At 36.6% G+C, this 25,563-nt stretch overlaps 2 protein-coding genes across 14 annotated transcripts; one reads left to right on the top strand and one right to left on the bottom strand.

Moving 5' to 3' along the window:
- The first annotated feature begins 8,030 nt into the window (after window positions 1-8,030).
- Window positions 8,031-17,550, top strand: LOC122313299 (YTH domain-containing protein ECT4). Of its 5 annotated transcripts, XM_043128181.1 has the most exons (9): window positions 8,032-8,190; window positions 10,324-10,400; window positions 10,507-10,681; window positions 11,875-11,951; window positions 12,053-12,547; window positions 14,263-14,802; window positions 15,785-15,997; window positions 16,711-17,129; window positions 17,379-17,550. In XM_043128181.1, the coding sequence occupies exons 1-8, from the start codon at window positions 8,163-8,165 to the stop codon at window positions 17,083-17,085; spliced, it is 1,980 nt and encodes a 659-aa protein (XP_042984115.1). In that variant the 5' UTR covers window positions 8,032-8,162; the 3' UTR covers window positions 17,086-17,129; window positions 17,379-17,550. The 5 variants fall into 5 exon arrangements, with proteins under 5 accessions (XP_042984131.1, XP_042984115.1, XP_042984107.1 ...); XM_043128197.1 differs by having other exon boundaries at window positions 8,031-8,190; window positions 10,363-10,400; window positions 16,711-17,550; XM_043128173.1 differs by having other exon boundaries at window positions 16,711-17,550.
- Window positions 17,551-18,745: 1,195 nt separating this feature from the next.
- Window positions 18,746-22,878, bottom strand: LOC122313262 (50S ribosomal protein L20). 9 transcript variants are annotated; one of them, XM_043128113.1, is made up of 5 exons: window positions 22,717-22,878; window positions 22,377-22,587; window positions 21,611-21,701; window positions 20,983-21,176; window positions 18,746-19,205 (listed from the first exon to the last, which is right to left on the bottom strand). In XM_043128113.1, exons 4-5 carry the CDS (start codon window positions 21,166-21,168, stop codon window positions 19,014-19,016), a joined length of 378 nt encoding a protein of 125 aa, XP_042984047.1. In that variant the 5' UTR covers window positions 21,169-21,176; window positions 21,611-21,701; window positions 22,377-22,587; window positions 22,717-22,878; the 3' UTR covers window positions 18,746-19,013. The 9 variants fall into 9 exon arrangements, with proteins under 9 accessions (XP_042984047.1, XP_042984096.1, XP_042984080.1 ...); XM_043128162.1 differs by lacking the exon at window positions 21,611-21,701 and having other exon boundaries at window positions 22,377-22,394; window positions 22,520-22,587; XM_043128146.1 differs by having other exon boundaries at window positions 22,520-22,587.
- Window positions 22,879-25,563: the final 2,685 nt, after the last annotated feature.

Below are 25,563 nucleotides of genomic sequence, written 5' to 3'. Positions count from 1 at the left end.
TCATGGGTCGCTGGTGCCTCATCATCCACCTCTCCGGGTGTGACAGCATAAACCCGGGCTTGTACTGCTTGTCTCGGGTTGGTTCTTCCACCGTGTCTACCTCCACGGCTTTCTTGAACTCTGACGGAGCAATCCCGAGCGATATGTCCCACTTGGCCGCACCGGTAACACTGGGGTCCGCTACTCATCCGACACTCGCCCTCATGAGCTCTATTACAAGCTCCACAAATAGGCACCCGTCCTCCCATACGAACACTTGAGGACGTAGGAGGTCGAGTTCCGGTCCGCTGAACAAACTTCTGGGGCGAACCCGAGCTGCTTCCTTCACTAGAAAAACTCCGCCTCTTATGCCCTGGAGGGGAACCCACACTCAGATTATTTTCCCGCTCCACAAGGGTAGCCACATCCACCAATTCCTGAAAAGTGGATATCCGATGGCTGACCACCATACGGCGTATGTCATGACGCAGCCCCTCCTGGAAACGATCGGCTCGCATCTCCTCAGTGGCGACAAGGTGAGGAGCAAACTGCTCAAGTTCTATGAACCTCCGGGCGTACAGCTCCACTATCGCGCCCCCTTGGACCAGATTGGAGAACTCTCTTGCCTTTTGCTTCCTTACCGATGCAGGAAAGAAGCGGTCATTGAACTCCTTCTTGAAACGTTGCCAGGTCACCGCAGCGAAAGATCCCAGTTCAGATTCCAACAGCACCCTCTTGGTATCCCACCAATCAGAAGCAGTACCTTGCAAAAGATAGCTGGCGTAGAGTACTTGCTGTGCCTCAGTGCATCCACACACCTCAAAAGTTTTCTCCAGATCTTTGATCCATTTTCCAGCCTGAAGTGGATCCTCATTTCCAGTGAAGTGTGGAGTCCTATGCGCCAAGAAGCGCTCATAGGTGCATCCGGCTTGCACCATGCTATTGGACCCTCCTGGAGACATCCAAGGCCCTCCCTGATATGGCCAGGGACCTCCTGGTTGTGGCCAAAACCCTCCTTGTTGCGGACAAGGCTCTCCTGACGGTGGATAAGGTCCTCCTGATGGTGGCCAAGGACCCCCTTGTTGTGGCCAAGGCCCTGCCTGTTGAGACCTCGCACTCTGCTGCATAAATTCTGTCATCTGCCGTATTGCTTCGGCTAGGGAGTCATCCCTGGAGATATTGTCCCGTGGTTCCTAGGTATTTTTCCTTGGTCTCCCCATTTTCCCATCACAACACCACTCTTGACCCTCCTTTAAGAAAACAAATAAAACCATCATAAAACCAACAAAACAAAACCGACACCACACAACAAGAAACAAAAGAAACCAGCTTGCAAAAACATAACCAAATAAATACAAACAAACAAACAAGCTCAAACAAATAAAACAAATAAAACAACTATACTTAACATAATTTTTAAAACACAACTTTAAAAAACATTCTGGTACTGCCTACGGGACATGTGGTTTTACCCAGAGCCAAACCGCTCTGATACCACCTGTGACGCCCCCAAATCCCCACGCCCGAACACGGAGAAATCAAGGCATCCGGATGGTGACAACCCGGGTCACCATCCTATCGACGGGTGCCGAGTGTGTGCAAAGGCAACAAATGTGCACGAAAGAACACGCAGCGGATAACGAAAGTCATAACTAAGTACCAGAATTTTTCTTAACGTAATACAAGCTGTTTAAAACGTACATAGATAAAATATTACAAAAACACAAATTCAGTTTTAAACAAATATAAAACATAGCATCAGTAACCCGGCGGAGCCGCATCCTCGGGCTCAGCCTCCTCCTCTTCGTCCTCTAACTCTGCACCAAAAGCTACGGAACCAAGAATGGTACCGCAGGTAAGTAAAACCCAAACACTACCAGATAAAAACACATAAAACTCAAACAAGATGCATGAAACATGCCCAATGCACAAAGTCCATAAAACACAAGTTTTCCACACACGCCAAAAACCCATTTGGCCCAAAAACACACAACCTTTCTAACTAACACGCCAAAAGTCACATTTGGCCCAATACCACGCCAAAAGTCCGTTTGGCCCAATACCACGCCAAAAGTCCCGTTTGGCCTCTCAAACCATTATCCAATTTTAACCGCATGCACCATGACCTCCCCTAGGGGTCATCCGCACACCCTGGCTCCAGTGCCACACCGCAGAGTACCACCACGCGTGTGACACCTAACAAGCGATGCCCAGTTCCGCGCCCCGCGCGTGCGTAGCCAAGCATCCTCTAGCCCTCACCAGCGAAGGGCCACGGAGTCGGTGCGTAGGGCGATGCCCGGTTCCGCGCCCGGCGCGTTCGTAGCCAAGCAACCCCTAGCCCCCGCTCCCGTCGTCTAGCGACAACTCAGGGGACATCACTCAGTTTATTCCGCTCCCGAGTGACCAGGGGAGCTCCACCGGGATAATACCCCATCCCGGCTTGGGGTCGTGATACACACGCACCCGTAAAACCACTCACGCCAATACACAGGCTTTTCACACAATTCCACAAACACACGTGCATGCACCATGCAATGCCATAACAATGCATAATAAAATAATCAAACAACATAAAACAATTAAACAGACAACTCCGTCCTCCATCCATCCGACCCCCGAAACTCCTCGGACTCAGTCCGGAATCAACAACCAACAACAATAAATAAATTGAATGAGCGATATATATTTAAATCTGAAAATAGGGTTTGGAAAATACTTACAGCGCTATACGGTAATTTTAGAAAACAAGCGGCGTTGCAAACGGCGGCGGAAAAGCAACGTCACAGTGAAAATTCACTGCGGCCGTGGGTTTGAAAAACCCACTTTTGAACGGGGACAAACTAGGACACGAAATTGATAGGGAATGGTCTAGAAATAGGCCAGATTTCCCAAAAAGGAAAGCTAGCTCGTAGGAGCTGTTCCGGTGGTCGTTGGAGGCCGAAAATGGGTGGGTTATGACGGCAAGGGACCGGTGATGAAGTGGTGAAGAAATGGTGGCCGGAGGTGGAGCGACAGTGGCGGAACGAAGGAAAAATCGTGCGGCTTTGTTGGGCGTTTTCCGGCCAAACGGCCGGCCGGATGGGGCTGAGGTTCGGAGGGGTGGTGCGCCGGAGGGAGACGAAGAGGATGGTGGAGGTGGTGTCGACCACGGCGGCCGGACGGCGGCGGGTCGAGGGTGGAACCGTTTCCGGCGTGGGTGAGGAGAGAGAAGAGAGAGAGAGAGAGACCGGGGGGGCTCGAGCGGGAAGAGAGAGAAGAGAAGAAGAAGAAGAAAAAAAAAAAGAAAAGAAAGAAAAAAGAAAGAGGAAGGAAAAAAAGAAAGAAGGAAAAAGAAAAAGAAAAAGGAAAAAGAAGAGAAAAAGGAAAAGAGCTGTAGGGAAAGGATGAGGTCCAATCCTCACTCCGGGAAAACAAAACTAAACCGCCAAAAGGATTAAAAACCACAAAACAACTTAAAGAAATAAAACACAACATCAAATAAATTAAAAACCAATTTTAAAACGTAATTAATTTAAAATAATTAAACTAATATATTAATTAAAATAAAAACAATTATTTCAGCGAAAATACACTCAAAAGCGGGTCATCACAATAGGTGTCATGTGGCATAACCCTAGCAAAACCGAAACCCTTCTACATTTCCTCTCATGATGGTCCTTCTAGAAACCCTAAGGATTTCCATGCATGCTTGCCAAGTCTTTAGAATTCCAAAACTTCCCTTCATCTCTCTCATAATTGATTTTGTAAACCCCCTAAAACCTTCTTACATGAATGACAAGTGGCGTGGGTCGTAGTAATCTGAATCTCCTTCTTCCCCTTCTCATGATTACCCTTCTTTGGAAACCTAAAGGTCCTCTAGCATGTGTGCCACGTGGCACCAACCGAATCTCCCTCTTGTCACCTTCTAGATTGTTCTCTTGGAAACCCGAATGTCTCTTATGCATGTAGTGCCAAGTGTAAGGAACACTAGGTGGCCGGAATTTTCTAAGGCCTAAAACTAAATGGGCTTGGTTGGTCATCCATTAAAAAGAAAAAAAAAATAAAGAAAAAAAGTCTTAACTTAAAAATAAGCTTGTGTTACATATCTTCATTCTTCAAATACCATCCAATGTCAAGAGGAGTCTAGGGGCGTCACTATATTTTTCAATGGATAGAATTTCTAGATATTTTTATTGGAATTTACAGTAGCAATGGAACCACCTCAACAATATACTTGGAATAAAGTGTATGAGAGCTATCTTTTACTTATGAATGTTCACAAGTTTTGGAGGTTTTAGTAGGGTCTATGAAATTAGTTTATAAAAATATTTTTTTTTTAATATTATTATCTTCAATCACACGTGGTATACAATATATATTGAACAAATGATATTAAGTGATAAAAATATTAAGCCACTTAAAATCATATTATATCAATAAGTGATTAGAAATTATGGGATATAAAATTATGAGCAGTATTAGTTATTAGCTTATTCACTAATCACAACAAATCCACATCAATTAATTGGAAGTTTTGCCCACCCTTGGATTTGGCAATCTCTATCCTGAATCAGGGGTCGTAAAAAAATAAATCTCCTAACTTTTTCAAATATTTAAGTATGCCAATAAGGATCCTAAAGACGAAACATGAAAAATAAAAATACCATAATTTAAATTAAAAAAAAAAGAAATAATATTTTTATTTTTAAACTTTTATAAGCAAAAAATTGGGGGAATATTGACTGACCCACGACATCCTAGCAGCATTGGTCACCATTTTTCCATTTTTGGTAATTTTCCACATAAATATATTGGATTTTTTTGGAAATTATTACGGAATAATTATTTGTGAAAAGGCAAAATGATAGACATTTAAAAAAAAAAAAAATGAAATGATAAGACATTTCAATGTTAGTTATCTGTTCAGAAGATTTGGAAATTGAAAGTCCATGATAAATTTTTCAACGGTCTCATGATTGTCCATAAAAGTACAAACAATACGTGTCTAATTAATAAGACAATAATTAATAAGAATATAAGAAAAATAAATCTACTGTACTGCTCAAATCTTATCGCTCTAAATGACCGCTCATAAGAAAAATTTTAATTTTTTCTTTTATTTAATAATTAAAGAAATTATTTTTACTATATTAGTGTATTTTTTTAAATATTTAAAAAAATATGAAAAGAAAAATAACTTAAAACTGAAAATACAAAATTGTGCTGCAGCCGTCGCACACAACTCATATAAGAATGGTGTAAGGGGGAAGGTGGGGATTTTGGGATTGGACTAAGAATGCAACGTTGAACAGGGGTGTAACTATTATAAACTAGTTCGGTCTGGTCCAGTGTCGGAAAATAAAAAAACTAAACTGGATCTAATTTAGTCAATTTTGAAAATGTTGGAATTGATCCTGAAACTGACTGGTTAAAAATTGAGCCAACCGATCTGGTCCGGTTTAAGCCAATTCACCAATCTCCTATTCAAACTTCACTCATTGTTGTGAGAGTTTAAAAATGAGATGGGAGGTCAATCTCAGCTCCGCATTTAATTATCATCTTCATAGATGACTACCCTATTCAATCGGATTGAGTAAATTTTCTCTTAAATTGTTCAAGATGTGTTAGCGACAAATTCTTTGAAAATTTGTTCAAAACACGATTGGTCGGTACTTTGTCCCAAACACCATGTGTTAATAAAAAATTACTTTTTTCCTCTTTTGTTGCTCTAATCTGAACAAATATTGATATAAAATATCTCAAAATATCTGTGAATGGTAGTTCGAAATATTTCAAAATATCTAAAAATATCTATGTATGGTAGATAAATTATTTATAAATAGTAATGAGAATGTTTAATTAAAATACTTTATTAGGTTTTGGAAAAAGATAGTGTTACTATACCACCCAAGTTTGACTAATGGGTGTGCCCCTAGGGCAAATTACACTTATTTTTTTGTTTTTTCTTTCAAACATTTTTAAGCATTTTTAAATATTTTTATAAAATAAAAATACCGATATACTAATAGTCATTTCATTAACTATTACGTAAAAAATAAAAATAAAAATATATGAGTAATCAAATTGAAGAAGCAAATTCAGGCAGCATAGTATCATTTTCCTTTGAGAAAATTAGGTAGAAAAAATTAAATAAAAATATTATAAACTTAAATGTTTTAGCACCGCTCTATTTGATCGCTAGCACATTTGTATTTTTTTTCTTTTTATATTTTTTTAATATATTTAAAAAATAAAAAATATATCAATATACTTAAAATCACTTCTTTAATCATTAAGTAAAAAATATTTTTCGAGTGGTACACATTGTGCGACAAAGTAACTTTTTTCTAATTTTTTATATAGTTTTTATTTTAAAATTTGAAAAATTTGTATTATTTTTGGTGTTTTATTAAAAAGTTGGAAAATTTGTATTGGGTTTTATATTTGAATATGATTAGATGAAAAAGTTAAAAATCTAAAATTAAAAAAATATTTATATTTCAGTAATATTTAAAAAAAATATATTTAAAAATACTCGAGAATATGCAAGAATATTAGTGTACAAACTAGCCCTAAAAACCTTTTTTTTTTTTATTTTAATGTTTGGCGACTAGATTGGTACAGAGCTAATTCTCTAATTTCCTCCAAAGAGAGATTTGGACAGTTTGTTGATATCAAAATTGAAAGTTGAATAAAATATTGTTAAAATATTATTATTATTTTAAAATTTAAAAAATTTAAATTATTTTTTATATTTTTTATAAAAATTATAATAATTAAATAAAGATTTTTGCACCCAAAACAAACCTAAAACTATTTGCAAAGTTTGAGGCTTCAGAGGTATGACAATGTACAGACCGTAGATTACCAAACCTAAGCCCCACAGCCCAAGGGCTCGTATGCAGTAGACTTGGATGCGTAGGTCAAAACTCGGGATTTGAATACAGAATTTTTCTTGTACGGTCAATGCTAGATTGCACATTAAATATATAAATGATTTTTTTAAAAATATTTTTAATTCTTAAATATATATATATTTATATAAATTTACTTGACTTCTTTAATTATTAAAAAATTAAAATTAAAAAAAATATATATAAGTGAATACATTTAAAAGTCATATTAACAGTTTGCTCGGGTTAAATAAGTCTCGCATCAAAGATCTAAAAGCAAAAAAATTAAATAAGACTTGTTGATATTAATAAAGTAGTGCAATGAGTAGCACAAATGAGCCCACAAAACAAAACAATCACTTTTAATGCTAACATTATTTATTACCAAACAAACAAAAAAACAATTTAGTGCCTCTTTTGGGAAAATACTAAACTAGAATTTGCCAAAAAAGATAATATATATATATATATATTTATAGTAGTTTCATCTTATTAATTTTTTAATAAAAAATATTATAGTTATAAAGAGGTTTTATAAAAATAAATTTACAAACTGACATTATTTCATATAACTTCGTATAATATGCTATATAATTTTATAATAAAAATAAAATTACAATCTAACATACCACATCGAATCAAGTTAGTTTGTAAATTTACTTTTATAAAATTTCTTTGTACCTAAAATATTTCTCTTTTTTAATTTGTCAAAAAATATTTACAATTTTATAATAATATATTAGGAGTTCATACCATTAAACTCCAAGTGAACCTATTTATTTTAGAGTTATTTTATTCTTGTAGAGTACACAACTCACATCACATAAATAATAAGATTTTATTTATAATATTCAAATTTTAAAATTTATCTTTTAAATTAAATTATAACACGTAAGTATTTTAGTACGTGTACTCCTCATATCGATTTGAAAATATAATTTGTTTTTATTTATGATACTGATAAGATATTATTTTATTAAGTTTTTTTTTTAATCTTAAATAACATAAGAGTTGATCTAAAAATTATGAATTAGTTTTTCAATTATAAAAAAATAATTAGTTAATTTAGAATATAATAAATAAAAATGAGATAAAAGAATTAAACTAAATCAGAAACCCAGAAAGCTCATCTTGCTTTTGCAATATATATATATATATATATATATGTATTTATATATGATACCTCGATGTACATATGCCATCATTGCTGCCAAGGGATAGACATAGATATTATTGTATCTGTCCCTTTGTGTGTCTTGTGATTAGATTCTTGTGCTGGTTTTGAAGATCCTTGCCTTTTTTCGTAGTTTCATGGCGGCAAGTCCAGATCGTACCCCTGGTACCTCTTCAATTTCTTCCCTGTTCTTCTATTTAATCTCTATATTATTTCAATGGTTTTTCTACTTGGTGTCGTTATTGTTATTGTTCTTCGTCTTTCGGGGTGTCTTGCTTTGATGGGTGCAACTACTTTGTTTTAATCTTTTATTACGAATCTACTACGACGTCAATGAGTATGTTTTGTTTTATCTAACTGGATTGCTCTGGAAAAGTTAGTGATTGGGGAATATGGGATAAGTTTGTTCTTGCTTGCTGGGTTGTTTAATGGGATGTTTCACTTTGGGTTTTGTCTTTTCGATGTTTTTTTTTTTTTTTTTGGGGCGCCGGGGGGGGGGGGGGGGGGGGGGGGGGGGGGGGGGGCGGTGTTGTTTCTGCAAATTTTTTATTGATGTTTCCGGGTGGTTAAGGCTTACTCTATGTTGGGATCTGGGATCTGTATGGTGTAAGTTGTTTTTGATGGGTTAAGGCGTACTCTATATTGATGTTTTTGATGTTTCCGATCATATCTGAACTTCTCCTCTTCCTGCTCCTCTCTCTCCCCCGCCGCCCCATCTTTTCAATTTATTCGAATTCTTTGTTGGAATTACTTTGGTTTGAAAATTGCTATTTACAGTAGGTAAAGATTATTCCGACACTGGACTGTTACGTTTAACTCTGCTAATATTGGTGCTAGTATGGCGATAATTCAATGAAACCTTTTTCTATTTCCTTAGCAGAGTTCATACTGATTTTTTATAGGTTGACGGCATATGTTCATTATAATTATTTTAGTGGATGCAAATGGTGGAGCATGAGATTGGTATCTCAGGTGTACACCTTGAAGTTACTATGTGAATGTGAAATTCCAAGAGATGAAACGTTGTGATTTGGAATAGAAAAATAATTCTAGTCCTACAGCTCGCCTACAGCTTCATTTACCATGCTAATTATATTTGTGATTGCTGTCATCATTTGCTGATTTTACTGGAGAGGGGGAAGGGGATCTAATTGGTTTTTTTTATTTATTGAATCTGTATGAGATGGACGAAGTGGGGCATGCGACTGGAGTGGTTGTGATTATGGGATATTGGACAAGTTGTGGAGACACTTTCTAAGATTTTGCCATGGTTGATCATGTTTGCTTTGGTGCATTATGGTTGTTGAATTGTATGCTCATAAAAGGAGTTATGGGTATCAACTGTTGTAGACATGGTGATGTGTTCCCTAATACAGAGTATCAACTGGGTTTGATTTTGAAACTTCTATAATGATAGTTGTATGATCCAGAAGTATATGGGTCAAAATAGTGATGTAATAACCAATAATACATGGGTTATTTATAGATTTGTTGGAATGCTTTCACCGTCATTGTGCTGCATTAATTTTTTCCCCGTTGTTTTGAAATCTTAAAGCATGCATATAAGGCATCCTTGTAAGTTGTGTTAATGTTGTGTGTATCTTTTATGTAATTAAGATTTTCATTATAAAGAGAGATGAATCAAGAATGTACAGCTTCTGTGGTTTTTGTAATTACCCAATACACCCCATGATCAGAAGAGCTTTAATCATCTAGTTCCTTTCACATGGCCATACAATTTACAAAATTTTTAAGATGCAAGTTCAAGATCCAGTTTGTGGATTTTTCGTCCAGCAATGTATCCATTGAATAGATGCAATAATTTTATGTAGTTTCAAATCAAATAAATCTCCAAAGGCTAGTTTATTATTCCTTGGAGAACATGTTAAGTATAGCAAAGGTTCTCATTTCCCAAGAATAAGAAGTGGCAAAGTGAAGGATAAAAAATAAATAATTGGAAAAAAAATAAAGAAAGAGAAGAATTCAATTACTTTTTTGATGTTTGGATCCTTTGAATCTGCATTTCTGCTTTATCAATTTATTTTAAATAAGCTTCTACCTTTTTTCGTGCTTTATAGAGGCTCTCCTCTTTCATCTTTATTCTTTGTTGTAATTAATAGCAAAACTATAGTTCTATGATGAATACTTTTTACTTTAAAACTATTCACGTTCTTCATTTATCATGCATGCATAGGTGTGCACGCGTGGATTTGTGCTCACATGTTTATAGCGTCAAGTTTTCCTATGCCCAAATTTAGCTTTGGGTTGTCAATAATTTGTACTTCCTGTGTTTTTAAGACTCTACTATGTCACTGAGCTTACTAATCATGGATGCAGAAGAGAAACCTTCTCAACCAGATAACAATAATGAACAGGTAGTTGTCAATCACTTCACTATCTTCCATTTTGTTGCTCTTTCTATCAAATAACTTTGAAGTAAATATTTTTAGTGGTATTTTTCATCTTTGTATGTGTTTCCAGCCTCATCCAATAAAGAATGAGATTGCGGTTGCTCCTAACAGTTCTCAGGATGCTGCCACAATAGTCCATCAAAGGGATGCTGCAGGTCTAACAGGTTCATTTGCTTCAAGTGGAGATCGCTCTGTTTACCCACCTAACATCTATGCTCCTCAGGCCCAGCCCTTCTACTATCGAGGTTACTTTCCATTCCTCTGGAGTTAGACTTTTTCTGAATGCAGTGTGAAAATTTATCACTTTTTGCTGATCCCCTTTCTGATTATGGTTTTGCAGCTTTATTAATAACAAAATTTTCCATTTGCATGCATAGTAGTCCAATGGTAATCCTTTTCTTTTTTTTTTCTTTTTTTTTTTTTTGGGTTTCTGTAGTAAGGTATGCATGCATATATTTTTTGAAGAAATGAATGATTTTCTACAAACTTAGGACAATGTTTGGAAGCTCTTTTGTTGCTTGGTTTGGTTAACAGTTAATATGCTGTATTCACATCTTATTTTGACTCATGATTTAGATCGTGATTTAAGTTGGAAGAAGAAAATAAAGATATGGCTTCCTTCGTTTTCCTTACATACAGAATACAATCATGTCTTAAGATACTAAATCCTAATGGATCCAGATGTCCGTACAGGTGTAGGTGTGGTAAATCAAACCTGTAGTGTGCTTTTACTTCTAGTAATTCTGAATTTTGATGACACTTGCAGAGATTAACTTGAATAACTGAATACAGAAAACCAGTTGTTAGGTCTGTACACTTTGGGTTCAGAAGTTTTGCTTGGCAATCAGATTGTGTTTTTAAATTTGAGTTAGGGCATGCTTGAATTGAAGATTTTCTTGAAAATATTTCAAATCTTTGTGAAAGGTTTTAGAGAGGTTTTTGTGAGGTTTCATGAAAGTGAATGGGGCCATAAAAGCTATGTTCAGGTTGAGAAAATTGTTGCAAATTTTTAGGAAGGTTTGTTTTGTTTTTTTTAAGGTTTTTGTTAAAGTTATTTTGGTTTTTGTGCTTTTCAGATAATAAAAACCGATGCAAATGGATAGAAGATGAAAACTATTTTCAGGAGATGATTCTTTTTCTTTTTCTTAGACGTGCCCGTAGTCATAACTATGGAGTGACCGTGATCATCAGTTGCATTTAAATTGGGGAAAATTTATAATTCTAAGGAGCTGAGTATTATTACTTTGTTTGCTTTTTGAGAGAGTATCCAATGAGAATTGTTGCCCAATAAATAGGATCATGCTTTAAGCTTTTATTTTTGGTTATGATGTTATATTTAAAGCCATTATTGGCAATGTATTACTGCAACTCCATAGTTATGCTATCATCAGATGTATAGAAAGAAAGTGCCATTTTCTTATCTGTTATGGAACCTCAGGTTATGACAATGCAAGTGGTGAATGGGATGAATATCCTCCATATGTCAATGCTGAGGGAATGGAAATCGGATCTCCTGTAAGTATTTTGTTCTCTCTCCTCATGGAAATCGAATCTCCTGGAAATTGGTCTTTCTTAAACTTATTGTATTGTTTCTTATTTTCTTTTCAATTAATTAGGGTGTCTATAATGACAACCCATCTCTGCTGTTCCACTCTGGATATGGATACAACCCGCAAATGCCATATGGACCATATTCCCCAGTCACAACACCGTTGCCTTCTGTAGGTGGAGATGCACAGTTGTACTCCCCCCAGCAGTTCCCATTCTCTGGGCCACCTTATTACCAGCAGTTAGTCCCACCTAGCATGCCATATCTTACTTCACCAACACCGGTTTCACAGCCAGAGCTCACTGTTGACCAACAAGGTGATGGCATGCTTTTTGGACAAAGGCCTGGTTTTCCACCTGTGGGATCCTTCAGCAGAGGCAGTTTTCCTGGTGGCCTAGGTTTTCACGATTCTCTGCAAGGAATTGAAGGAGTAAGATCTGGAGGAATATGGTCAGATTGGTCTAAACCTTCAGACAGGCAGAGGTCTTTTATGCCTTTCTCACCAGCTGTATCTCCACAGCCTGTTGGCACACTTGGGTCATTTGGACAGAATGTTGGAATGGTTTGTTCTCCTACTACATATGCATACTTATCTATTTGTGGGGATTGCTTTAAAAATCTCATTTTATTTGACATTTTCGTTGTTGACAATTTAGCAAGACCTTTTGGCCGTTATCTCTAATTAAAGCAAGGAGAATGCAAAAATTTAGATATTATTCTAGGTACATGTGCATTGCATCAAAATATTGATTTTTCTTTTTTCTGTGAAGCAAGTCTGTAGTTCAGAGTCCATGCTAAAGAATTGGCAAAGCCCGTAGACAACTCAGTTACCTTATTTTTCTGGCTGTCTATGGTGCATAAGACTAACAGAAACATTTACTTACCCTCCCTCCAAACCCCCCCCCCCCCCCCCCCCCCCCCCCCCCCCCCCAACACCAAAAAAAAAGAAGAAGAAGAAGATAGAATAATAGGAACATACAATTGTTTCTAAATTCATATTCTATTAGGATGACTATGATATTCTAAAAAGCTGTTAAAATTTAAAATTTATAGTTTGCTAAACTGTAGGATATGGATTATTTTCTGTTGTCCTTATATTTCAAAATTGAAGTGCCAACAGCGTTGGGGATAAATCCTAGGTGTGGGTCATTATGACTCAAAAAATATATATTTTTTATAAGTATTACCACTCAAAACAGTTTTTTGATAAGTGAGAGTATCATGACTAAATTTTTTATTTTTATTTTTATTTTTTGATGTTGGGGAACCTCTCCGACTCCAAGCAAGGCCCTTCGGACCTGCCCCTACATAGTAAATCCCGGTCCTGTGCACCACACCCTCGTAAGTTTCTCTACACGGAACTGGTTAAATCATTGGTTTTTCACCAGGGGGTGTGGCCCTAAAGGATTGTTTGCACCCATGAGGTGTAAAACCTTGGACCTTGAGGGGAGTGATCCCCCAAGACCAAGGCCTTCATCACATGGGCGAACCCCTTGGGGTTCATGACTAAAAATATTAAAAGAGAAATAATAGTTTATGCTAATTATAATGTGATTTAATTGTTGTGTGTGATGCAACCTGACACCCGTAAGCAGTTGGATTTCTCTTATCAGATGATTGGAGTTGCAAAGTATTGATTTAGCTTGAAGTGTGTAATGAGTTGGTCTGAAACCTGAAAATATGTGTTAATTTTGTCAAGGGAGTACAGTTGCTGCTTTCTTCTCAAGAGTTTCCATAGCAGTCAGTCTTTTTACAAATAATGATGGAACATCTGGGAAAAAAGGGAAAATAAATGTAAAAAGAATAAAAACAATGAGTTGAATATGTCCATTTACTGGGGAAGCTTTTGAATTACTCACAAAATCCCAAGTAATATGCTTCTGTTCATATTCTTACATATTTATTTATTTTTCCCTTGTAAATGGAAAACCAGGCACGTGCAATAAGCTATTCTCCATTCTCAAATGATATGTGACTAATGGAATTTGATAGGATTCAAACTGAAATTTTAAAGTTATCTAAGTGGGTCTGAAGAATAAGTGCTAACTTGAAGCTTTGTAGTTGGATGTTCATTAACATGGGAGCTTTATTAATACCCTTGGTTTGCCATTATTGCTTGTGTTTTGTTCGTGACAGAAAATGTTTTCCAATCTTCTATGAATGTACTACCATGGGATTACTGTCTACCTTTGTAAATATGAATTTATTTATGCTGGTATCTGAACCTGGTGAAATCATGCTGAATCTAAAGTGACAATGATATGTGATTTCGTACAGGCTTCTCAACAGCAAAAACCATTGTATGGGTTTGGATCTGGTTTGAACCCCTATAACCGAGGCTATCTGCCTAGTGGTTTCAATCAGGGGTCAAGCTTTGGAAGTGCATCCATTTCCAGTTTGGGAGCAAATGGTCGGAGTTGGTTTTCACTGGAGAATAACAAGAGACACCTCAGGGAAAGTGGTTCTCTGTGCAGTTGTAATGGTACTCCTGACATCCTCAGTGAGCAGAACAGAGGACCAAGAGCCTCAAAGCCAAAGAGTCAAACCATAGCTGACAATAATCCTTCTGTTGAAAATAATAAACGTAGCACTTCTACTGCCAAGATCCATGATGATTCACTCAACCGACCAGATTTTGTCACAGAGTACAATGATGCTAAGTTCTTCATCATAAAATCTTACAGTGAGGATAATGTTCATAAGAGTATCAAATATGGTGTCTGGGCCAGCACACCAAATGGGAATAGAAAATTAGATGCTGCTTATCGTGAAGCTCAGGAGAAGCAAGATACTTGCCCAATCTTTCTATTCTTTTCGGTAAACATCTGTTCATTGAGTTCATAGGGACAAGAACATGACTTGATCTGTATAGTTTATGATAATATTTATCTTGAATTATTACTGTCAACTTGGGCTGATGAAGAACCAGTTAAACCATGATGAGGACTATCATTAGGTGATTTTAAGGCAGTGGCATGAATTAGAGTTCAATGGGACAAGAATATAACTTGATCTGTATACTTTATGATAATATTTATCTTGAATTATTACTGTCAACTTGGGCGGATGAAGAACCAGTTAAACCATGATGATGACTATCATTAGGTGATTTTTTAAGGCGGTGGCATGAATTAGGGTTACATATAACTTAAGATTTATTTTATTCAAGAAAGTAATACCCTTGAACTGAGCTTTTAGCGTGCTTAGTCTCAGTGGCTCATGTCTTGTTGATGTGCCCTGGAACTTATTGTATAGGAAGGATCTCAGTTCAAGCATCACATTTGATGTTAGTTTTAAGGAATACTTTTGCCAGAAAAGTGATGGTAGCTATTTGGTTCACCTTTCTCTAGCATGTTGACTTTCATGTGTAAATATTTTTTATTATGGTTAAACCTACCCTTGACCTGCACCATTTATATATAGATAAAAAAATAATAATAATAAAAATAAAAAAGAAGAAAAAGTGTTATTCTTGTTGTAGACATTTGCTCAACTGTTTATGAACTTTCTGAAAGATATGCTACTGGTTGTTACAATGGCAAGTGCTGGACTATAGTTCTCATGATATTCGTTGGATTTGTTTGGAAATGCTTTCTACCAAGCTCTAGCCTGATACTAAGCTCTGGCAGGATTTTGGATATGCCTTGACCATGATACTATCGTCTAGCCCTTAAGAAATTTAGTCTTTCCCACTATATCATTTTTGTATATTCAGGTTCTTTTTTAACACCCCAGCGCCCCCCCTCCCCCCCCAAATTTTATTTTGCCCTGCTCACAGAATTGTTGCTGTTCCTTGCAGGTGAATGCCAGTGCTCAGTTTTGTGGGGTGGCTGAAATGTTTGGACCTGTTGATTTTGACAAGAGTGTGGATTACTGGCAGCAAGATAAATGGAGTGGGCAATTTCCTGTGAAGTGGCATATAATCAAAGATGTCCCAAACAGTCAGTTCCGTCACATTGTACTTGAAAATAATGACAACAAGCCTGTAACTAACAGTCGGGACACACAGGAGGTAAGAATGTTACAGAACTCTTTTTATGCTTGCCAATTTAGGAACCCATTCTTCAGTTCTTTGACTGGTTTTTAAAAATGCATCAATGAGATCTAGCTCAAATGGCACCCCCACTACCCTCGTAATAACAGGGTGGAGGATGTGGTTGTGGGCTCAAGACCCATTAAGTAATGTGTAACTTTCCAATTGGAAACAACCCAAAAAACCAGAAGGCATTGCCAAATTTTTTCTTCAGTTGGACAAAAATCGTTACCCATTAGCCGTTGTCTTTTGAACCATAGTTTGGCTGTTTCTTCTTGGAAAATTAATTGGTTTTCGCTTGTTGGAAAAAAAAAAAGGGTGGGGGGGAAGAAGAAGAAAAATTTTGGTTCTCATCTGAACGTATCTTTCTCCAAAAAATTGAATTAGCTAAAACTCTGAAACATATCTTTCTCCAAAAAATAATTTAAGAAAAACCAATATGCAATCTCTCTGTGATTGTCCCGTCCTCTGGAATCCCATTCCTTGTCCTTGATTGCAGATGATTCCAAGATTTCTTTCTTCTTTTTTTCTGTCTTTCCTACTTGTCATAAGATCTCAATCTTGTCTTCTTCATTCTGGATGACGTCCATTATGGTACATACAGTTCTGTTCATATACTTCAATTTGGATTTAAAGTTTCTTATTTTTAAGCTCTGTTTCTGCACCTCTGTTTGAAATGAAATATATTGCAGGTGAAGTTGGAGCAGGGTATTGAGATGTTGAACATTTTCAAGAATTATGAAACGGATATGTCCATTCTAGATGATTTTGATTTTTATGAAGAGAGGCAGAAAGCCATGAAAGAAAGGAAAGCTCGACAACAAACGGGTCTGATGGCTGTTGGAGTAGTTGGAGACAGTGAACACAGAAATGCCGTTACACTATCAGGTGATTTCATCAAGCAGATGTCAAAGAGTTTTGCTCAAGTCGTTTGCATGGATGAGGGTAGCAAAGAGGTAACAACTCTTGGGGAAAGAGCTAGTTCTGCCTCAGATGGCTCAATGGGTGCCAGAGTCAAACTTGAAGATTCTATTACAGCAGCTGTCTCTCCTACTCATACCAATTAGGAGGACATGTCAATGCTGGGAGCTTTTTCCAGGCTTGCTGTACCGTATGTGATTACAAACTTGGTTTACTACTCTTTTTGAGGACCAATATTATATATTGTTAGAACAAAAGGTTTGCCGGTATTTAAATGAAAGGTCTCAGATTTTACGAAGCCAATAGGGTTCCTGTGTGATATGTTCCCTTCTGAGTGCTTCTTTTCGATGGTAGTCAGTTTTGTGTTTTCTGTTGTTGTTTTGGTGAGAGTAGTGTGAAGATGCTGATGCTTTTTCCGTTGTAAATCTCATTGTTTCAGGTATTGAATGTAAAGCACTGCGCTAAAAGACTGAATAATTCAAGTTTTAGGGTGTACAATGACTCTAGATGTCGGTCACCACAGGAAACCTCCTACTCCTAGACTTCCAACTTGTAAGCCTAACGTGCACTGCTAAATAAAATGGACCCTAGATGTCCTTGTTTACCTTGAAGCCTTTTACCTTTGTTCATTATTTATTATTATTATTATTATCTTTTTGGGGGGGCAAATGTAAGGACACTAGATGTCACCACTTAAACCTCTAGAGTTCAACATGTAATCTGTATCTTGGATTCTTAATTCTTGTTGTAAGTTCTTGCCTGGAGTCCTTGTTTCATCTGGAAGAAAATCCTTTCTATTTTAACTTGAAGTGGTGAGTATTCTTTTAGTGTAAAACATGAGGTATTTTGGTTATAAGTGAAATGATAAAAATCAAGCTGAATTGGATTCAAAATCGGGAAATGACAGATTGAATCGAGAGATTCAGGCAAGTTTGGGGCATGGGATGAAATACAAAATTTTCATATAATCTCATTTCATCTCATCCCATCTTATTATCAAACATAATTTAAATACAATTTTGTCAAACTAATAATTACAATTTTTTCAAACTTTCAAATAAAAAATAAAAAAATAATTTCAATTTTTCAAATATCTAAATAAAAATAATATTATAAAACTATATTCTTACAATAATTTAACTTTATAATATTTTTTTCTCTTTTCTCAAAGCTCAAAAAATACCAAACTCAAACTATCTTACTACTATTTACAAACTATCTTATTACTATTTACAAAATTCTAATCTTATCTCACTCCCGAAACCTCTCTTCAATATTTTTAAGGAGCGATTCTTGACAACTTTAAATAAGGTATTTCAGAATTTATAAAAAGAATTAAAGCATACATACAAAGCAATTTAAGCATTTACAATAATTAAAAGAGCTGAAAAATATGAATTCATTAGCTTGAATAGGAATATTATATCAATCTAAATAGTTTTAATAAATATGTAATTTATGTATTCGATTTTAATTGTTTTATTTTTTGCCTCAAATATTCTTGTTTAGGATGAAAACAAATACCCTTAAGTTAAAAGGTAGTGGAAATTATAGTCTTTTGTGTATAGTCATATATGAAATACAAAATACTCATTACCCTCTTAATTTTTTCTATTCGACCGAATAGAGAACGCTTTCTAAGTTTCTAACCCTTCCACACGCGGGTCTTTCCTATGAATCTAGTATTCCTTTTGAACAATTGAAATAGACTTGCAATCCATCCATTAAGTTCTTGATCCAATGATAAAGTACCATAATGATGAGATCACCTGTGGAAGATCACAACCACACACACAACAAGAACAATTTGTAGGTACATGAGACAACTTTTGATTAGACAGTCAAGCTAATATTTCTCAAAATTTTTTAAGTGCTACTTGTATCTGGAGCTCTTCCAAACACATGGCGCGAATGTTACATGAAGATAGGAGAAAGGAGGACAGAAAGAACCAAAAGAATTTTGAAAAATGTAATATAATATTACAAGAAGCTCCAGAAGCCGAAAATGTCACCGACTTCAACCGTTCAGCTTTTTTAAAAGGCCATGAGAAGGATCAGTGTTCGGAATTACCAGTTACACAACAATCGAAATGCCCTCCTTCTTGGGAGGAAACACCACATTCTTGTTTCCCGGAAATGCATTGCTAGAGATGTCTACCAGGGCCTTGAAACTGTATGGTTCGTGCATAGAAAGTTCTGACAATACTTTTCTGTTCAGTTGGATGTTCTCCTTCAACAGACCATGCATGAAATTACCGTAGCTAACCTGATAAAACAGAGATAACAAAAACATCACTTTCTAACCTGGAAATATGCACAATAAAGCAACCCAACCCACTAAAAGCATTGTCTATTCCTCATTTCTTACTTTAAAAAAAAAATGATTTAAGTGTTTATCCATAGGTTCACAGCAGGGCAGTACTCCACCAGGGTAGAAGCGCAGGATATGCATTCCCCCTGACAGTGGAGAACCAACTCCTTAATGTTTCTGATTTGAAGAAGTAACTAGTCCATAGGGTTGCATGATATTTCTCAAGCTCAAGATAGTAAATCATCTCTTGATGTGTATCGCATGAAGAAGTCAGCAAGAGAGAAGAGAATCGTATTTATACAAAACCTATCAAACCAATATGCCATGTCTGTAGACATTGCCATGCATGTACACTAAGATTCTTGAGCTTTTAACTTAATGGACAGAGAAAGCTATGTAACCGCCTGCTCCTTTTAGAACCATCTAACTGACACTAAACACCAAACACCCACTAGAAGCACTAGAAGCTATTACTTCATAACTTTTGATTGATAAACCACTACGTAGTAAATGAAAACTTAATAGAAAGCACATAACCTAATGTAAATCCTTCAGACCAAGATAATGGTAATTACAACAGGAATTAATAGACAGTGTCTTCTTGGGTTCTTAAACTTCCCAAGGTCATACAATTTGGAAATTTTGAACTAAGCTGACATCTATTCCAGCCAGGTTGCCTATTTTGATATTACTGCCATTTGGGCTTCACATCTGCCATGATGTATATGTATGCTTAGGCATTTCAGTAAGTACATATCTAGTAATATTCTTTCTTTGAATGGACTGCTTCTTTGGAGGAGGGGGAGTGTCGGTTGAGCATCTCCTTTTGCATTGTGATACAGCTAGGATTCTATGAGCGGACTTTTGAAGACCAAGAGTGATCGTTGGAGGAGCTTAAAGTTTTATTTTTTATAACTCTTTGTAGTTGGGCTATTGCTGTGGATTTTAATGGCATGGCCCCTCATGATTTTCTTGTCTCTAATGTGCCTACCTAGTTAGGGCATTAGAGTTGTGTACTGACTTTGCCATTCTTTGATCAATATAATTTATTTATTTATCAAAAAAAAAAAAAAAAGACCTGTCTAGTAATAGGTATATAAGGAAGAAAAATATATATGATCAAAGTAAAAAAATAAAGAATACGCTCTGTGTAGGTGTAAACTCCTGTTACCCTGTATACCCAATGTGTCCTTGGGCTATGGCTATTCTTATTAATATAATCTGTTACTTATCCAAAAATAAATAAATAAAGAATGTGAGTTTTAAAACTATCATGGAAAATATGGTCCCAGCCTTTCTCTAACAATTAGTCCAACCTATTTTATCATCTCTACCTTGGATAGCACCTCCTCCCCCAAAGTAGTGCTATAAATGACTGTCCAGGACTACCCTTCTTTTATAAGTCCAGTTCTTTTAACAGGGTAAGGAGGCGCAGACCAATTTCAAAGAGAAAGCAACTGGGTAGAGAGTATAAATGACTACCCAGTTGGGGAATATACTTAAATCATTAAACACATTATGCACCAAAATTTCAAATATTTTGTTGTGTTGAATGAAATCAGTCAAACATATCCAGAAGCTCAATTCTAATGGTACCCGATAAAACAAAATGGCAATTTGCATACAAAAAAATGCAGTAGTTATAAAGACAGCCACTTTTCTTCGTGCATATTTCACCAAAAAAAAAAAAAAGCAAAAAATGAACAAGAAATGAGAAGAAATAAACACATACCCCATGTTGGCGGGTGCCGGCATTGATGCGTTGGATCCAAAGGGAGCGCATGTCGCGCTTCTTGTTGCGACGGTCTCTGTAGGAGTACTGCAAGGCCTTCTCTACTCTCTCTCTGGCTATCCTTATGCAATTCTTGGCCCTGCCCCGGAACCCCTTTGCCAGCTTGAATATCTTGTCCTTGTTCATCTTTCCTTCTATTTTTGCCCACAAACAAACATATCCACGCAATTCAATATCATGCGCAATCACAGGTGGCACATGTCAAACGAAATATGCTAAATATGTACTGCAATATGCTAAACATGTACTTCAACACGGAATGATCTATTCAATGGGATGCCAAGTACCAAAGTGATTCTTTCCCAGGATTGGCACTTAAAATACATCAAATTCATTCGACAGGATACTAGACAATTGCTCAAAAATTAAATCTGCCCATTTTTCTCTTACATTCAAAATGAAACCAGTGAATGGAAATCGAAGATTATTACTCAGTAGAACAAATTACAAGTAAGCACAATCAGTGGAACAACTGGCCTCTGGTGGCTTGTCAATGCAATAAATAGACAGTTTTAGGTGCACTGGTGTACTTAAACACACAAAGAGAGGGAGGGAGAAATTGCTTAACGTGGAGTAGGAGACTGTGGCTAGAGTGGGTGGTGAGATGCAGAGAAACTGGTTTCCAGCTGGCTCTGGGACTCTGGTGGCAGAAATTGGAGCTGGTTGCCGGAAGTGAAGTGAGGTTGTGAGAGAGAGAATAGATAAGAGTCCAAATGGTTAGGATTTCATTAAAACAGTGAAGTGAAAAAAGTGAAAGAAAATCGTGGGTATCATACTTGTTGTTTTTTAGCACGCCCCTTTTGGATAGTGAAATTATTTCACTTCATCTCATCTCATTATCACAATTTTCTTAAATTCCCACACAAAATATAATAAACAATTCAACTTTTTCAAATCTCAAAACAATAATAATATTAAAAAATAATTTTATAACAATATTTTATTTAACTTTCATCTAAAACCATCTCACTATCCAAACCGCACCTAATGCATTCGGCAACAAAGTCTCAACTAATGTCAGGAGTGCACAAGTTCTTGACAAGTTAAGTAATTTCAAAGGGAAAATCTCCGAGTCCAATGGCCCCCAAAAGTGTGAATGCAGAGTTTCCAACCCAAGATGTCCAGTTTATCAGTCACCCTATTTCGGTAGGCTATAATAATTAGTAGATTGTTGGGCTTTTTACCATGTCACAAACCGTTTCCTCTGTACATGTCATCAGAAAACCAACCTCCACTCACCACACATATCAAGTAACCCATATACTGATTCACAAGCACAAACACCATCCAACTTTCCTACAAATTACACAGTGCAGAGTGAGAGAGCATCATACCGAGTTTAGTGCGATGGTCGGCAGTGTTAGGTGGCACCACGAGGGATGTTAGAGGTGTTCTGTGACAGTGGAAAAGCAAAGGCAAATCCGAGTTTGTGGGAGAGAGAGAGAGAGAGAGAGAGAGAGAGAGAGAGAGAGCTTACTGAAATGGAGACCGAGCGAAGGTGAAGGAATACCTTGCGCTTAGGCGGCGGCGTCAAGGTGGGGCAGCCTAATCACGGAGAGCGAGAGAGGGGGGCCGAGTCAGAGTTATATAGAGAGAGAGCGTGAGAGGGAGAGAGAGAGAGAAAGAGACTGACGGAGAGAAAGAAAGAGAGACACGGAGGAGACGGAGACTTACCGGTTAGGAGAGGCGGCGTCGGCGCGGCAGGCGTGGAGGGGGGCGGCGAAAAACTCACAGAGAAGAGAGAGAGTGTGCTCTGTGTGTGTCGGGCTGGTGGGAGAAGTAAGGTGGGGAAACCCTTTTCGTCAAAACGGCGCGTTGCACCTTCTTGTTTTTTCTTTAAAAAAAAAAAAAAGAAGAAGAAGAAAAAACCGAGGGAATGGGTTAGGTGTCGTGGAGCCTAGGAAAAGAGATACGGGAGAAATTGAAATTAATTTTTGAAACCGTAGATTTTGAAAAGGGTGTGGATTACTGGCAGGCAGCAAAATAAAACGAAGTGGCCAATTTCCGGTCTCGTGGCGGCAACTTTTTTAAAAAAATTATCGAGTGTGCAAATTCTTTTTATGTTTTTTCAGACTATTTTTTAAACCTTTTCATATTTTTTTAAAAAAGAAAAAAATTACAAATTTATTAAAAAATATTTCTTTAATTATTAAGTAAAAAAAATTACGCTAAGTCACTTTTCTCAATCGATAGAAATATCATTTCCCATAATTAAAAGAGCTCTGCTACTCAGTCACTTATATCCTACCGCTCCAATGTACCGCTTCAGTTGGCAACACACCTGGCGTGGCGACTTGGATAAGTATTAAAAAAGAAAGAAATAAGAGCATTGGCATTGGCTTCATCAAAAGCCAATGCAAATGCATAAATTGATGAATGTCTACGAAAAACCACTGCATTGGTCTCGGTAAACTTGAAATCTGAAGTTTTGACATACATTACATTTTCCGTTTCCTTCAACTTTGAAGAAGCACTGCACATTCATCTTTAACTTATTTTATTCCTCATTTAATGTCCAACCGCCTGTTTTATTTCCCCTCTCTCTTCCCTCTCTCCTTTTTCCTCCCCACGTTTTCTCTCTCCCGTGCCTCTCTTTTTCATTTCTAGCCATCGACGGAAACGAAATCTCTCGGATTCTTCACGCAGAACCGATTTCATCAGAGAAGAAGGGTGTGTATCTCTCGGATATTCACGCGAGCTTCATCTCCTTTCCAACCCGTATGTTTTCTCTCCCCCTTTCTCTCTCTCTCCCCTCCTCGATTCTTCAACGCCAAAGCTTCACAATATGATTACAGGTCGGAAACCCTCTTAAGCTCGATTTTCATCGGGATATATCTCATTGACCGAGCCCAACATTACTATTTTTGCATGTTGTTCTGAGTATCCCTGTTCGTTCATCTGCGGTTTATGGAACAATTAGAGCTTTATTAATGAGTTTCCTATGATGTTTAGGATTTATGTGATTTCTTAATTTCAGATTAATGATGTGGGTTTTAAGCAGTTTGTCTGTTCCTGTTAACTCTGTAACATTTCGAGGTTATGGATATTTCTGAATATCAGGATTTGGGATTATAGCGGATTGCGACTTTTATGTATGTTTTAGGATTCGAGAAATTTTTTTTTTGACATATCGCTGGTGTGCAATTCTTTGAGATTTGAACTAAGTTTCTAATAAGTGAGCATAAGTCGGTTTTATTGATAGCCTTGTATCCTCTTTGAGCATCGGGTTTGAATTCTACGTCATAAGAAGCCACAGTGGTCGAGTTTGAAACCAAAGATTTACGACGATGCACACCTATGCGTCTGAGCGTGTGGACTTTCATTAAACCCTTCTTTTAATTTTATTCCTACCCCGATCTCTTGATTTTGTTCACTAAGTTGCATTTGTTTTGTTTCCCTGTTTCTGAAAATTGCAATATGTATATCTTCATAGTGAGTGTAAAGTGGCAAAAGGAGCTGTTTAAAGATGTGGAAATCGATACTACACAGCCTCCTTATGTCTTCAAGTGCCAGCTCTATGATCTAACTGGGGTTCCTCCTGAAAGGCAGAAGATTATGGTTAAGGGTGGTTTACTCAAAGTAAGTGTATGCCTCTGATTTTGTTTTTTTTTCTATAATTTTTTCTTATGTGATGCATTGCATTTATTTTGTGGCTGAGGGTCAAAAATTAATGATGATGGGAACTGCAGATGAGATTATTAAAGCTCCAGAGAAGGGACCTGTTTTTGTTGAAGATCTTCCAGAAGAAGAGCAAGCGGTTGCCATGGTAAGAATCAGATCTTCTGTGCCTATTTTGGTATCTCCTCCACCCATGGATGATGAGATCACAGTTGATTTCCCTGTGGCTGTGTTGTATATTTTCTTAGAACTTTTTTCTGCTGTTTTGAGGCTGTATTTTTTATGTCATGCAACTGAATTTGTGTAGGTTTTAGTGGCTGATTATGTTGCAGCTGTATAGTTTAGATCAATAGTATAGTTTGTGTAGGTTTTATTAGATCCATACGAGATGTATGGGTGATATTGTGTACCAGTTTTAGAATCTGAATTTGTAGAGATGTGCAGTGATATTGTGTAGAGAATCTGAATTTTAGAATCTGATTTGTAGAGATGTATGGCTGATATTAGTGATATTGTGTAGAATTTAAGTCGCTGGTTTTAGAATCTGATTTGTAGTATCATCATTGGTTTTAGAATCTGATTTGTAGTATCATCATTTGTAGAGATGTGCAGTGATATTGTGTAGAAAACCAGTTTTAGAATCTGATTTGTAGAGATGTATGGATGATATATATCCAAAAATAGTTACCTTGCAAGCACAATATATAGTTACCTTGATGGAATGAATGTGTTTGACCAAGGATAGAATTGTAGATGTAAAGTTTAGGTAGAGAAGAAGGGTGGTTTGTAGTTAGTTTCAAACATAATATTTTTATCTTGGATGAACAAATTGTATATGTGTTTGTTGTTCCTTAAATTATTATATAGTTGATTGTTAGGTAGAAGAAGGATTGGCAAAATGTG

The sequence above is a fragment of the Carya illinoinensis genome, chromosome 1 (genome assembly GCF_018687715.1).
Source record: "Carya illinoinensis cultivar Pawnee chromosome 1, C.illinoinensisPawnee_v1, whole genome shotgun sequence".
Lineage (NCBI taxonomy): Eukaryota > Viridiplantae > Streptophyta > Magnoliopsida > Fagales > Juglandaceae > Carya > Carya illinoinensis.
Note: the sequence above shows the minus strand (reverse complement) of the source record. Positions and strands in the feature narration are given on the sequence as shown.

Bases quoted from the DNA above. Each gene is read 5' to 3' on its own strand.
- LOC122313262 (XM_043128113.1), bottom strand. From the start codon at position 21,168: ATGAACAAGGACAAGATATTCAAGCTGGCAAAGGGGTTCCGGGGCAGG. The intron at 19,206-20,982 runs GTATGTGTTTAT...CTGTTTTATCAG, and splicing joins CCGGCACCCGCCAACATGGG to GTTAGCTACGGTAATTTCAT.
- LOC122313299 (XM_043128181.1), top strand. From the start codon at position 8,163: ATGGCGGCAAGTCCAGATCGTACCCCTG. The intron at 10,401-10,506 runs GTAGTTGTCAAT...ATGTGTTTCCAG, and splicing joins CAGATAACAATAATGAACAG to CCTCATCCAATAAAGAATGA. The intron at 12,548-14,262 runs GTTTGTTCTCCT...GATTTCGTACAG, and splicing joins TTGGACAGAATGTTGGAATG to GCTTCTCAACAGCAAAAACC.